The sequence below is a fragment of the Populus alba genome, chromosome 14 (assembly GCF_005239225.2).
Source record: "Populus alba chromosome 14, ASM523922v2, whole genome shotgun sequence".
In the NCBI taxonomy this organism is placed as follows: Eukaryota; Viridiplantae; Streptophyta; class Magnoliopsida; order Malpighiales; family Salicaceae; genus Populus; species Populus alba.
This window is the reverse complement of record NC_133297.1, coordinates 9,797,268-9,812,281: the sequence shown is the minus strand read 5'-3', so window position 1 is coordinate 9,812,281 and position 15,014 is coordinate 9,797,268. Positions and strand designations below refer to the sequence as shown.

The window sequence follows — 15,014 nt, the reverse complement described above, 5'->3', positions numbered from 1 at the left end:
GGCTATAGAGATTGTCGCGGCAGGGCTCTTGTTTCTGCCTCGTCTTGAATCATCAATGCATCCTCATGGTTGCTGATGCTTACTTTATTTTTTTATTTTTTTTAATTAATGGATGTCTGGGTTAGTTTGGATACACTCATCTAATTTCTCAACTAATTTCACGGACCCTGAAATTAACGATCATATAAGTCTCTAATGATTATTATATTAGCAACCACAGGACTTAAATTTTAGACTAAGAGGAGCAAATCTTTTGGTCTCATGCTTTTATCATTGATCCTGAGTTTTTACTACTGGACCACCTAGATGGTTTGTTGTTGCTTGTCTGTTTGTTTTTGGATTTCAAAAGTGTTTTTAAAAAAATTTAATTTTTTTATTTATTTTAAATTAATATATTTTTAGTGTTTTTAAATTATTTTGATGTGTTAATATTAAAAAGTAAAAAAAAATTATTTTAATATAATAATTTAAAAAAAAAAAAAATCACAACTAGAATTCATTGATAGCACCATTGCTGTTATGTGGTTTTCATTGATTTATGTGGTTTTCATTGATTAGCTGTGGATTGGGATTTTAATCGTGGGTGATTAGCGAGGAGTCTTTTTATCTTTCCTTTGATACAGCACTGTTTTTGTGTCCTTGTTAGTTGACGTGGACAAGATAGAATAATCTATATATATATATGATCTTTGAGTTATCTTATCCATTTGCAAAGATGGTAAATGTTTTATTCTTGGATGCACGTGTCCTTCTGAGATGATCTTTGATACCCCAAAACCTGAAGTATAAAGCAGCCCACGATATTCTTCTATTGGCCAAACTTAAATAGCAAGTGCCTCTTTAAAAGAAATTATTAGGCGAATCTGCGTCATTAATTTATCATGATTATGAACAAATCAATCATGGAATGATGTATCGTCTTTTATTTTATATTTATATTCGTGTCGATTTTTTTTAATGTTTGGATGATTGATTAATTATCTGTTGTAAATCTGGTTAATTTGTAATGTGATTTAATTTTGTCAAATTTCATCCAATTTAAAATGCTGATATGGATTAAGGTAGCGTTAGTAGCTTTAATGAAACTAAACAAAATAAGATGATGCAGGAGCTGGTTGAATAAATCCTTAACATAAGGGTGGAATTCGACAACATTAACACAGTGGGGTGGGTTATAGCTCTTGCCTAAATTCTAGTATATACACTCATGAGTCATAGTTTTGAAACTCGGGCCAATCAATTTGGGATCTTGCTAGCCCAGGACTGAAATCGGATTGGGTTGAAGAAAAAATAGAAAAAAAAAAACTAAGTGTGACCAGCGAGTTGACCCAGTGACCTGATTGACCTAGCAAGACCCAGTTAAAAACTCAGTTGCAACTTGTTGATTTTTGTTTTTTATATTAAAATAACATCGTTTTGATTTTTTTAAAAAAAATAATCTGATGATCCAGTCAAAACTTGAAACTCGAGCCGGTCTAAAAACTATACATCAAGCTACTATGACATAAAAAATGTGATTTTTCACAAACTCTTCAATTTTTTTATAGAACTTGGTTGCAAGTTAAGATTGAGTTCACCCAACAAGAAACCAGGGGATACTCGGAGTGGGGCGGGGAACATTTGAGATCTGTGTACATTTTAGTCCTTGAATCTTATTTTTTAAAAAAACTATACCCTTCAAGTTATGTATTATTTGATATAAAATAAATATATGCACCTCTAGATTTTGGATATCACTATATGGGTGGCCCGTGTTTCATTGAAGCCGGGTTGATTTTTTTATAACGTTAAAATTGATGTCCGCACGTTGCTAGCATGCTTTAAAGAAGGAAAAAAAATTCACGACTTAATCTACAGACTCCACTACTAATTAGATGGTTTCTATATGATAGAAAAAATAGCAACAATAAATATAGTGAAATTTTTTAAAAATAAATTATAACAATGATCATAGGAAAAGGAATGTTCGTCAAAGGAAGAAAAACTATAAAGGTAGATTCCAATATAACACAATGTTAAATAATAAATATTAAAAATAACAAAATAAAGCATCCCGAGCTAGCATGAAAAATTTGCAGCCCAAGTTGCATGCTAGGTCAATTTCAATTAATTTTTCACAATTTAAATGTAGAATGATGAAAAAAAAAATCAATCAACAAAAACAAATACAAAAAAAATACCCAATAGATATTGACCTAACCTAAATGAATGAGTTTTTTTTATATATAGTTAACTTATCTTATTGATAATGGATAAGGTATGAATATTGTCAAATTCAATCCAAATTTTGAAATATTGAAAAAAATAACATATTAAATCGATCTAGATCAATCTAGGTTAACACATAAAATTTACGACTTAGGTTATAAAACCATGATAACCTCAACATGTTGAAACCAAATTCTCAATCAATCCAAAGTTAAAGAATAAAATTGAAAAAAATAATTAAAAAAATGACAAAAAAAATTAATAGTGTCAACTCAAGTTAATTTGTCAAACTTGGATCATGACTCGTATAACCCTAATAGAAACCAAATCAAAATAAATTATGAAACTCAATTACCAATCAATTTCATGTTGAATGATAAGATTAAAAAATAAATCAATTAAAAAGAAACAAAAAAAAACTTGAGTCAACACGCCAAACCATTGGCTGGGGTTGTGAGGCTAGGATAATTTTGTAAAAAGCAAATCAAAATAAATTACAAAACTTTATTACCAATGAGCCTAAATATTGAAGGATGATATTGAGAGAGAAAAAAAACTCAATAACATAAACAACAAAAAAACCCGAGTCAATTTGGCTAATACATAAAACCCACGATCAGAGTTATAAAATTAAAATAACTCCATAAAAATAAGTCAAAATAAATTATAAAACTCAATATTTAATAAATCTAATATTAATATTAGAGCATAAAAAACACTAAATTTAAAATAAAAAAATATATTTAAATGAACAATATTTTACAGGGAGGTAACAATGATTTTTTTCGGCTGCGCTTGTTTTACAATTGCTCTTGTATTTGCGATGCAACAAACGAAACGCAGTAAGGTGTTTGGTAACAAACTAAACTGCGTTTTGTACTATAGGATCCACTAAAAAATTGAGTTTGAAATGCAAGTTTTATGAAGAATTCTTTACATGTTTTTTTTTTTCAATTGAGTTTTATAAAACCATGTTTGTTTTTTGCGTTTCAAAAATATTTTTGAAAAAAATAAAATTTTTTATATTTTTTTCTTTACTTCAAATTAATATTTTTTTGTGTTTTTAAATCATTATTATACACTAATATTAATTTTTTAAAAAAATATAAAAAAAAATGTAAATCCAATTAACCACACCTAAATATATATATTTTTATTTTTTATTTTTTAAATCATAACTACAAAAACAATCTTAAAAACAAACACACTCTAACGCACCATATGACTCAGATTAAAATACTCACATCTACAAAATATCTGGCATTAATTAAATGCTTTCCTCGACAAGAAAGATTTGCCAACGTCCGTTTCTAGAGAAAAGAGGTAGCAAATGATGGCTACTTTGTCAAAACTGATACCACATTATTTAATTCGTCATCTGCTAAAATATGGTATTATTTGTTTAGAGTTTTAGACTGTGGTTTAATTAAAAAAAATCAAAATAATATTTTTAATCTTGAACCATAATTTAAAACACGAGATTTATGACGTAGTTAAATAGGTTATGAGTATTCACTTGGCATTTAATATCTTCCTTAAAAGCAATGGACAATAAAATAACAATACTGTAGAGAAAGAAGAAGACACTCCCAACTGTCTATATTCGTGATTTCCATGGAATGATGCGTTATGCACTTCATAAAACGTTGACTCTTAAACAAATAGTAGAAATAGAGAAATTTTATGTTAATAAAAAATGATTGATAGCATCATATTAATTATTTTTTAAATTTAATTTTAAAAAATAGAAAAAAAATTCCAATTTATGTGAACAGGGGATATCTGCAGAGGGGAAATGAGGACATGGTGGGGCCATGGGAAAATCTTTAACAAGCAAGTTCTCAAATGTGATTATTAGATGGGAGCAACATCAAGCATATCGGATACACGCACGTACCGGCCTTTTACGCCACCGCCAATCTTCTTGAGCAATAAACATGCCTTCCAAATAAAAACTCAACCAGGCACATTTTTTTTTTCCTTTTTCCTTTGAATCGCGTTTTCATGCCTTGTTCATTGCCTATTTCTACCTACTTTTGTTTTTATATATTTTTTAAGATAATATTTATCTTAAAAAATCATTAAATTAATATTTTTTTATATATTTTTTTATGATTTTAAAGTGTTAAGAAATTATTTTAACATATTTTCAAATAAAAATATTTTTGAAAAGTATTACAATACTAAACAAACACTTCATTTTTAAGATACTTTTCAAAAATATTTTATATTATTTAAAAGTGCAATAGTTTTTATTTTTAGATATTTTTTAAAAGTATATTTGTCTTAAAAAATTATGAAATTAATATTTATTAATAATTTTTATGTAATAAAAATTAAAAAATATTTTAATATATTTTTAAATAGAAATTATATTTAAAAAACAACATGCACCAACACAATAATAAATAATCAATCCATATTTTGTACAGTTTCAATTATAGGTTCCGCGTACAAGGAGCTGTTAAAAGTAAATATTTATAACTCTAAAGAGTTGATTTTATGACTAAAAGAAGTCTATTATTTGATTTTTTTTCTCTAAATACATCATGCTATATAATTAAAAAAACAATTTAATTTCAAATAATGTATAAATTAATTCGAGAATTAAAAAAAAACAATATCTAATTTCAAGTCACCTAGTTTGTAATTTAATCACTTGATTTGAATCTTAGTTCTAGAAGGGATTGGTAAATGATGGCTCCACGTCTTTATTATACATGAAGAAGCCAAATATAGTAAATAAAGTTCGGATTGAGACAAATCAAAGCAGCACCTGTCGCTATATTTTTCTCTAAGAACATTATTAACAAATAGAACCCGCACCCTACTCATCTGTTGCCGTTCGGTCGTCGGCGATTATCCGGTGAACTTGTTCTTGGTTAGTTTTCTCTATCAATCCAGTTCCTACGTACCATATCAAAATGCGCGTCTCTAGTTTTCCATCTCGAGATTGCATTTACTTAATCTGATTTGGTTTTAGTCTGTTATATTTAATTTTTCGATACATGATCGTTTTTCTTCTTCTTCTTCTTCTTCTTCTTATTATTATTATTATTATTATTATTTAATTTTCGAAATTAACAAGCAAGAGCATCTTTGTTCAATCTAACAGTGGCATTTAATGAGAGCAAAAACAAATTCAATTTTGGTCTTGAATTATTGGATTTCTCTGCGGCTTAGACTCACTTATTAGTTGTTAATTCTTCAGGTTTTGTTAGTGTTCTGCAATAATTGCTGATGCTGCAGCTCATTTAAGCTGCAGCTTGAGGCTACTACGATGGCCTCCGCGTATAACCAAAGTGATGGCGGCAGATTTGGAGATACCAATATTGTTGGGCATGAAAAATGTGAAAGCTACTTTCTTTTCCGAGGCGAAACTACCCTTGGAGAGGGTTTTCGGACCTTCTTATATTTTCTTGGTCTTGCTTATTGTTTCATTGGATTATCAGCTATAACTGCTCGTTTTTTCCGGTCTATGGAGAATGTTGTTAAGCAGTCGAGGAAAGTGGTGGAGATTGACCCAAACACGAATGCTGAAGTTATCAGATATGAGAAGGTGTGGAATTATGCAATTGCAGACATTTCTTTGCTTGCCTTCGGGACCAGCTTTCCTCAGATTTCACTAGCTACTATTGATGCCATACAAAATATTGGCAACCTATATGCTGGAGGTTTGTAAATTGTAACTTTTGTAAATCATTTCAAATTTCTTTCTATACAGACATTTCAATTGAATTTGGATGCATAAGTATGAGGTTTGTGATATCATATATATTGAACCTGTGCGCTTGTTGTTTAATCCTAAGCTGTTGTCTTTACTATTTCGGCCATCCATGATTTCCTCACTCGCTAGCTGTTGAACCAAGTGGAGTCAATTTTATTTATTTATTTATAGGCTGTTTGCCTCTTTGTTTTTTCCAGGCGTTGGCAATTTATGCCCTACTCTCATCTTGCCAAGCCAAATAATATTAGGAAAATGACATCATTGTTTCCTTCTATCTTTCATATACTGGGCGGGGTTGGCCATCAGTGAGCTCAGCTTGGAGTTACCTGATCGATTTTCTATGGTTAATGAAAGTTCTTGCATATCTATAATCAGTGAAAATGTTATTGTGAGAGAAAAAAGTTGTAAGGTTTTGAAATTTACAGATTGAATATGCGGTTTTTTTTAAATGGTCCTGTATTTATTATGTTGTTAATTTGTGATGATGCAAATAAAATTCTATCAAGTTTGATTTGATGAAGTTAACAATCTTTTTCACCGCCTCTCTCATCCTTGTATAAACTTTTTTTAATGTTTGTATGATTCCCTGTTGACATGTTAGTAGTGGTCGATAACAATCAGATTGGTGATGTTTGTCTTACATTTTGAATCATTTGGCTTCCTATTATTGACAGTTTGCAAAATTTGTGTGAAAAGTGAGTGGTGTCTCAAGTTGACATTTTTGACAGTTTGCAAAATTACTAAATGTATAGGGATGGGTCCTGGAACACTTGTTGGCTCTGCTGCATTTGACCTTTTTCCAATCCATGCTGTTTGTGTTGTGGTTCCGAAAGCCGGAGAATTGAAAAAGATAGCTGATATAGGAGTTTGGCTGGTGGAGCTGTTTTGGTCTTTCTGGGCATACATTTGGCTTTATATAATTTTAGAGGTAATTTCCCCATTCCCCTCTCATGTGAACTGCAACAGTGAACAATTTTGGAGTATATTATGGATTTGCTATATATGTTTTGATTCATTGATTAAGATCTTCATTTTTGCTTTTAGCCACTGGATCTTTTAACTTTCCTGGACATGTTCATATTGTTGCTCTTGTGTTCCATTGTCAATGTTCTGAACTACACTACATATGTACATATGCATTAGTTTATTTTAATATAGACTGGTTATGCTATGGTATGTTATAGCTGGATAGTTGTCATTGACTAAACCTCCCTGTTTCCTACTAGCGGTTCTTGAAATTATATCTGGATTGCATCAAATGGATAAAATAAATGTCACTGCAGGTGGGGTTCATGATGTGATTATCTCATGTTTTGTTCTTTTCTTTCCTATTTTTTTTAATAGAAGCAGAAAACTTAACTGCATTTGAAAAGATGTATTTGTGATTGAAGCTTACATATATCAGCACTTTCTTGGCAATAAAAAGGTCTTGACTCTTGCTTTGTGTTGCAGGTATGGACCCCGAATGTCATTACACTTTGGGAAGCCTTATTGACGGTATTGCAATATGGTTTACTTCTAATGCATGCTTATGCTCAAGACAAGCGCTGGCCTTACTTATCTCTTCCTATGTATGTCTTTCTTTCTCCCTTTTTATCTTCTTGTTGAATAAAAGCAATCACTTATCTGGTTCTGTGTTCAATCATCCTGCTTCTGATGCTTCTTGTAATCTGAAGTCCAAGAACGGAAAGGCCAGAGGAGTGGGTGCCGGGAGAGGTCCCTTCTCCTACGCACGAGAACAATGTGTATGGGGAGTACTCTGACTCTGAGATAATTCAAGTTGGTGAAGAAAATAGGAATGTTGTTGACATATTCTCTATCCATTCAAATAATGGTACAGGTGCATTTCTGCACTAATTCTTATGGTACTTGAACAACTTTCATACCTTAGCACTCGACTCTTAAACAGTTCATGAAAAGTGGGCCACATACCATTTATTGTAAATTTTCATATGTGGTCATGAATTGTGGGTGTGACTGGCATGGTTAACACTGCAAATATGTTTCCACCTAATTCATCTTATAGAAGTATCAGGCCTTAAAGTCACTGTGAGATTACAATGATATAAGATGATAATAGAATATTAAACTTACAACTAACACAATTGGTGGTGGAATGGTAATGCAACTTAAGACATGTTAATTAAGAACATATGTATTAATGCTTTCCATGTTTACCAAAAAAATGAGAAATTAAACTGAACTGTGAGGTTTTCTTTATGTGAAGGAGCATTATAATTATATCTTATTCCCTAAGCAAGGCTTAAGGATTCTTTTCTAGCTAGGATCTTTTCTGTAAATCTTTGTCCTTTAGCCTATCGAGCATGCTTTGCTTCTCTCCTTTTCTCTCAAATAAGCACATACATACTCAATGCTAGAAAGCTAAGACACCCTGTATAGTGTTTAAATGAAATCATTATAGTCAAACAATCAAGTTGCTGTATCAATTAGGTTTTGCATATGTGAGACGATGACAGATTAGAACCCAACCATGAATTTTTGTAACTGTATCCTTTTCAACCTAGAATTTTTTCTGTTCAGGTCCAGTCTATCAAAAATTGCCTGTAACAGATGACGCAGCTGAATCCTCCAACAAACATTTTCACCAGGAGAAAGATTTACATGTGCTTTCTCTTTGGAAAGAGCAATTTGTGGATGCACTGACGGTATTGCAACCCATGCTATATATATGCGTGTATTTTTAGTGACTGCTGTAAGAAATTGATGGCTAATTCTTTCTGGCCAAGAATTATTCCAGGAGTCCTTTGGATACTTTCTGTATCCAGGTGGTGGTGCCCTTTTTTGGCACCTTTTGCTTTAATCAATATGTTTTCCTTACTGGTAAAAAATAATAATGCCCAGGATCATTTCTCGCTGTGTTAAATAAATTTTCACACATCTCATGCCATTGTAATATTATCTGGCACCCATTGCCTTTCATGGAGTTCATTTTGTGATTTTATCAAACAGCTTTGTGCATGGAAGTCTATGTTTAACCTTCTTTTTGCTCATGGTTGTCTGCAAAATTTTCTTATTTTCCGTTTCTTTTCCTGCTATATTTTGGGGGAATAATTTCAAGTTTTTTTATAAACAGTTGGAAAGTCTAGAATCAAGAAAACTAAACAGTATTCATCTACGGGTAGCAAGAATTTCCTGGCAACTAATCCTTGCACCTTGGAGACTTTTGTTCGCTTTTGTGCCTCCATATCATTTTGCTCATGGCTGGATTGCCTTTATTTTCTCTCTACTATTCATCAGTGGAATAGCTTACATTGTAACAAAGCTCACTGATATCATAAGCTGTGTCACAGGTTTCCAAACTCTCTACAAATTATTATCCCAGTTTCCTTTCCTGGAGTTGTTGATTATCATCCTATATCTACTCACCTTTGTTTTCACAAATGGTTTATATCATTGCAGGAATAAATGCTTATGTCATTGCATTCACAGCATTAGCTAGTGGAACTTCATGGCCGGATTTAGTGGCGAGTAAGATTGCTGCTGAACGCCAGACAACAGCAGACTCTGCCATTGCAAACATCACTTGCAGGTTTTTCATTGCTGTACTTAATTTGGGACTTTCTTACATAATATTTGGTCGTTTTCAAATACCTAAATGTTTCCATCACAATGTTTCTTTTTCCAAAAGAGATTCAGGGGAACCTCATTGGTTTGAGTATTATAGCTGGTAATGGGTTTTTGTTATGCTTGTGGTTCTGAATACTGGATGTTGGTATCAGATTAAGGAAAGACAGCTATTTTTTTTTTTTTTTTATCTTATTGTAGTGTGCTGTTAAAATCCAAACCCAAAGACAGAATAAATTCATGCAAGTCTAATGCTGACCTTTATGTAATACTATTATGATATGTAAAACTGAAATGGTAAAGGAGGACACGTGCCAAATCTTCAATCTCTTTGAAGTTGTTCAAGCAAATTAACAGTGGAGAGATGTTCTCCGAAATGATAATACTCTTAGGAATTACAAGTGGTAAATTTGAGAGGTAGAGAATTCAATGTACAAGGACTGGAGTTTTGTTTATTCTCTTCATCTTTCTAGCCTTCAAATTCTCTCTTTGTGAAACTTTGTCTTACCACCTGCTGAGAGATATAAAATTCTATTATCATGCAGAACAAACATGAACTGATCTGTCCTTTTCTTTTCTTTCCAGCAATTCGGTGAACATATATGTAGGAATCGGCATTCCATGGCTTATTGACACTGCCTACAATTTTTTCATGTACAACGAACCGTTGCGCATTCAAAATGCTGCTGGACTCAGCTTTTCATTGCTTGTTTTCTTCTGTACTTCTATAGGCTGTATTGCTGTTCTCGTGCTCAGGCGTTTGACACTGAAAGCAGAACTTGGAGGGCCAAGGATCTGGGCATGGGTAACATTTGTGTATTTCATGTTGCTTTGGATTATTTTTGTTGTGCTCTCCTCCCTCAGAGTCTCTGGCATTATTTGATAGAAAGCTTTTAAATAAAATTTATTTCCGTTCCTTTTGGGTTGCTTCCCAATATTTGAAAGGTCTCTTGTATCCATTGAATTCTCTCCAATTAAGGTCTTTTAGGATTCGCTTTATATCATTCTGTTGTAATACAGCACTACAGATTCGAATCAACAGCATTGGTCTGATCTGCTATGCTTATTTTGCTCACAACCCAGGATCCCATGAGCTTGAACTAACCCCGGGAAAGATCCAGTGCGCATGTATTGTAATTTCCTACGTGTGGGCAAGACTTTAACAGGCTGCTCGATTTCGCCATTCATGTTTGTTTTCACAATGGCCAAGTATGACTTTTTCTGGAAAGCCTTGAAAGCAGACGTGGGGCCCCAAGGTGCATTGTCTACACAAGAATCTTGCTCCAAAGCAAAAAAGGATCACTTGACAACAGCGTTGGAGGACAGCACAAGCAGAGAATAAGTAAGATGTCAAGAACATAAAATCAATGCATCCATCTTTCATCCCTACAGCCCCGCGGCATGGCTGTAAAAACTAAGTACTAATATTGTATACGTGAAGTGGGGATTTCTCAGTTCATCTGCAAGCTTTGGAAGCAGCAGAACTGTCAAGGACTGTACTATCACGTACCAACATCAGATGACATCTAACAATTTGAATCACCTCATTCAAGATGCTAGCAAACCTGGGTCTCAATAATCTTGACGAGCTTCTGGGGTTGAGATCCGATAAACGCTAGGACATTACACTGCAGCTGATGATGGAAAATGAGATGTAACAGCATGTATAAACAGCTACTTTCTTCTTTTTTAGGTTTCTAAGTTTTATGGCTTCTCATGGATAAAAACCATTCATTGATTCGGATTACACGCGACACATACTTAAAAGCATTTGTCTCATTGTCTGACTTGGCTAGGGGATCAACTACCCAATTTGTGAAAATATAATTCCAGTTTTGCAAGGTGAATTTGATCCTCAGCGAAAAGCAGGGGGGAAAAATACTTAAATGCATATTCACAAGAGGGCACGTAAATATAAAATTCTCTAAATGAGGCAGGCGTCCCAATTCAACCAATTTATTGCAGCAACTCCCGTTAACAATCCTACTACAACGTCTAGCGGCTCCATTCATCAGTGGGCAGGAAACGATCCCCCAATTCAGGGCAAATTTCCTTTTCGCCAACAAAACAATGTCTTGCCTAAGCAAATGCACCCGTGGTGCAAGCTGTGGCTGGAATTGCTTCCAGCTGTTTCCTTGGAGCACTGTATTTCTTGGTAATGAATCTGCAAGAGAACAATGATGTAAGAAGCTGGCAAAAACATTTTTTTTAAGAGATTAAAACGGCAGAATAAGACAACCTAGCAGAAATTGAAGGATAACCTGCTTTGTGCAATGCTCACACCATAAAATGCCAACAAAGGTATTGAAATCAAGGAAATATGGAATACTAAATGTAGGCATGCAAGTTATATGAATTTTCCAGTTACCTGAAGAAATCCCTCCACAGCAACTCAAACATCAACCAGTTCATTCCAGTATCAGGTGAACAGCCACCACCACCACCACGATTTGAGGCACCAGAAATTGTTCTATCAATCAAATCTATCATTAATGAGTGCCTGCTTTCTAAATATTGCAACAGCATTAAAAGGGAAAGAAAAGAGAAAAAAAAATCAAGGGCACACCTTGTAGCAGTCTTCTTAAGCTCATCAAACATGGAACGGGGAGAAATGCATCCCGCTGTGAGCCATGGAGAGATTTTGCAGGAAAAGTTTGCGCCATATATGCTGTCATGGCTGCCATTGGTTCCCTTGGGAGGTTGTGCTTGGCACTCAGCTGCAAATTTCTGGAGCCTCTGTAGTGCTTCAGCCTCGCCTCCCACCATAGAAGCATTTGCAGTTGCCTTCCCATCCTGCATTTTCATTGAAGGACAGTATCATCAGTGCAATCAAAGGTGCCAATAAGAAGGTTGCAAAGCATTCTGTTTGGATCAATGGTTTCTGAATATGCAAGACAAACAGGATTAGAAGTTGCAGTTTCAAGAGGAATGGAAATCCAAAAAGGTAGCAAACAGAAAACCAATTTTCAACAGTGTATCCATATTGAAAAATGAGAACCTGGGATCAGAAAGGATTCAGGCTAACGATGCAGAATGTTGGCAATTCAGATTACAAGATTATAGCATTACGAGGTAAGATTGATCTACTATATAAACACTGTTTTCATCCAGTATCCATCCTTCATATTTGAACATCATATTGTTCACTTATAAAACCTTTTCATTTCAAGTTATATCTTAGCCTTCTAATCAAAGCCTAATTTCTATTCACATTCTTCCTAGTAAAACACAGTCATCATAAACACAGTTTTCATAACCATGCCAACATCTCTAACATGATAATATAAGCACACAAGCATAGCAAAAAAAGCAAAACAGTTATAAAGAGGCCGAACCTGAGCTGGGTTGAGACCCAAATCCAATAGATTAGGGATATCCCCAGGCTCCACATCTCCTCTTGAAGGCAAAACCTTTAATTCATCCAAGGTCTCAACGGTCTTCCTAATCTCCAAACCCTGCACTTTCTCCTTAAACCCACCATAATTCGATGGCATATCTTCCAACTTGAAAGGCAAATCATCCAAATGATACAAAGTACTTCCCCAAAAGTACTTAACCTCAACTCCCTCATCTTTCATAACCTCCTCAATCTTGTCCTCTGCCTTAACCTCATCATGAGACACCTCTTTATGCGCATACACAGCATCAGCTCCAATAGCCTTTGCCAATTCAACCAACACGGTCTCCGGTCTCCCCACTCTCACCACAAGATCAGATCCTCTAGCCTGCAAGTTCTTGCGCAGGTCAGATACGGATTCAATCAAGAAATTGGCACGATAACGTCCAGTTTTATCAAACCCAGAAGAGGATTTGCCGTAATCTCTCGGGTCGAAACAATAAACAGGCAAAACAGACATAGAGTCGTTGTTGGCAGAGTTGAGGCACTCATTGTCATGGACACGCAAGTCATTGCGAAACCAAACGATGCAAGCTCGGCGAGTTCCGGCAGCATTGGAGGGGTCAGAGGGGCGGCGGGGGCCAAGAGTGAGGGGGGTTTGAAGAGGGTTGGCAGAGATGGTAGACTTAAAGGAGAGTTTAGGAGAAGAAGTGGAGGAAAAGAGAGAGAGGTGAGTTAGAGAGGTGGCTTGAGTAGGTATTTTCGCCTTGGTTGGTGGATAGGAAAAAAGAGCTGAGATTTGAGGTCGAGTTAAAAAATGGGTAGGTAGAATGGTGGAGAGAGAAAGAGAAAGAGAAGCAGTGGCAAAAGGGGATGAAGAGACAATGGCAAGTTGCTGTTTTTCTTCTTCTGAAATGGATTCTGGGGTTTCTGGGTTTCGAAGTTTGGCATCCATTTTGGTTTTGATTTGGTTTGGGGAAGAAAGAGTTGTTAGTGCGGGAGAGAAAAATTCGTTGAGTGTTTGGTTCGCTCCTTCTTGTTTTTCTCCTCGCCGAAAATAACAAGGAAGACGGGGGGGTTTTAAACTTTATTATTATTTGTACCAACCTCGTGTCTGACTGCCCTCACCTCACCAACTTGGACTTCGGACTTGGAGGGCTGTTTTGGGATTTACGCACCGGGGTTGGTAGAACGTGGAAGGCTGCCAATATTTGGTTGGTCATTAAAAGGTTCTATATTTTTCTATTGCCATGAGGCCCATGACTATGATAGGTAGAGCGTCTTTGTTTTCGCATTTAAAAAAGTTTTTGAAAACTAATTTTTTTTATATATAATTTTAAATAGTTTTGATGTATTAATATTAAAAATAAAATTTAAAAAATAATAAAAATATTATTTTGATATATTTCAAGTACTTTGAAAAACAAAAATTTTTCACATTAATAAAAATATTTTTCACGTTATCAAAAATATCTTAATGTGCTAACTGTTCTATTAATATGACACTTCATACATTAATGCATTGATTTTTACTAATAACTATGTTTTCCAGCATATTAATTGACATTTTGACATGCTAACCACTATACAAATAAATTCCAAACTCATATTTAACATGGCTTCCAATGTGAACTTGTTGATATAGCTTGCCATAGTATTGTAGTTTGTAGCCCTACAAGAGAGGCTAATTAGGATCTTTGCTTCAATGGCTTCAAATAATTATTGCTTAGGTTAATTTAATTTATTTTATGTACTTAAATTAGGTAAATATAAACATTTTACTTACTTTTTTGCAAGAAGAAGAAAAAGTAATCGATCACTTGAAGTCATTGTAGCAATCATGGCCAAACATCATTTTTTTTTATTGGTAATAGTGGCCAATCAAAATTAATTCTTCCTATTTTAATTTCCTACACTAATAACAGATTTGCAAATTAAAACGAAGAAAAGGATTCTTGCAAATAAATCCCTTATTTAGGATCAAAATTTCAGAACCATTATTGAGCTCTATAATCATTGCAATTACATCCTTGACTCAATGACCCGACAACATTAAAAATATTTTAAAATATAGATACATTATAATTTTAATCCCCACCTAAACCTCCTTTAACGTATCCAACTATGGACCTTCATATCTTGGAGTATATTGCTATT

The 15,014-nt window shown here is 34.0% G+C and overlaps 2 protein-coding genes across 4 annotated transcripts; one reads left to right on the top strand and one right to left on the bottom strand.

Annotated features, from left to right (window-relative positions):
• Window positions 1–4,932: 4,932 nt before the first annotated feature.
• LOC118041468 (magnesium/proton exchanger) lies at window positions 4,933–11,687 on the top strand. 3 transcript variants are annotated; one of them, XM_035048822.2, is made up of 9 exons: window positions 4,933–5,089; window positions 5,420–5,882; window positions 6,688–6,863; window positions 7,388–7,506; window positions 7,612–7,769; window positions 8,477–8,601; window positions 9,030–9,246; window positions 9,356–9,485; window positions 10,106–11,687. In XM_035048822.2, exons 2-9 carry the CDS (start codon window positions 5,489–5,491, stop codon window positions 10,401–10,403), a joined length of 1,617 nt encoding a protein of 538 aa, XP_034904713.1. In that variant the 5' UTR covers window positions 4,933–5,089; window positions 5,420–5,488; the 3' UTR covers window positions 10,404–11,687. The 3 variants fall into 3 exon arrangements, with proteins under 3 accessions (XP_034904713.1, XP_034904714.1, XP_034904712.1); XM_035048823.2 differs by having other exon boundaries at window positions 7,612–7,775; window positions 10,252–11,687; XM_035048821.2 differs by having other exon boundaries at window positions 7,612–7,775.
• On the bottom strand, window positions 11,428–13,933 carry LOC118041469 (blue-light photoreceptor PHR2). The gene is made up of 4 exons (XM_035048824.2): window positions 12,856–13,933; window positions 12,087–12,313; window positions 11,889–11,990; window positions 11,428–11,684 (listed from the first exon to the last, which is right to left on the bottom strand). Exons 1-4 carry the CDS (start codon window positions 13,810–13,812, stop codon window positions 11,600–11,602), a joined length of 1,371 nt encoding a protein of 456 aa, XP_034904715.1. The 5' UTR covers window positions 13,813–13,933; the 3' UTR covers window positions 11,428–11,599.
• Between the last annotated feature and the right edge of the window lie 1,081 nt (window positions 13,934–15,014).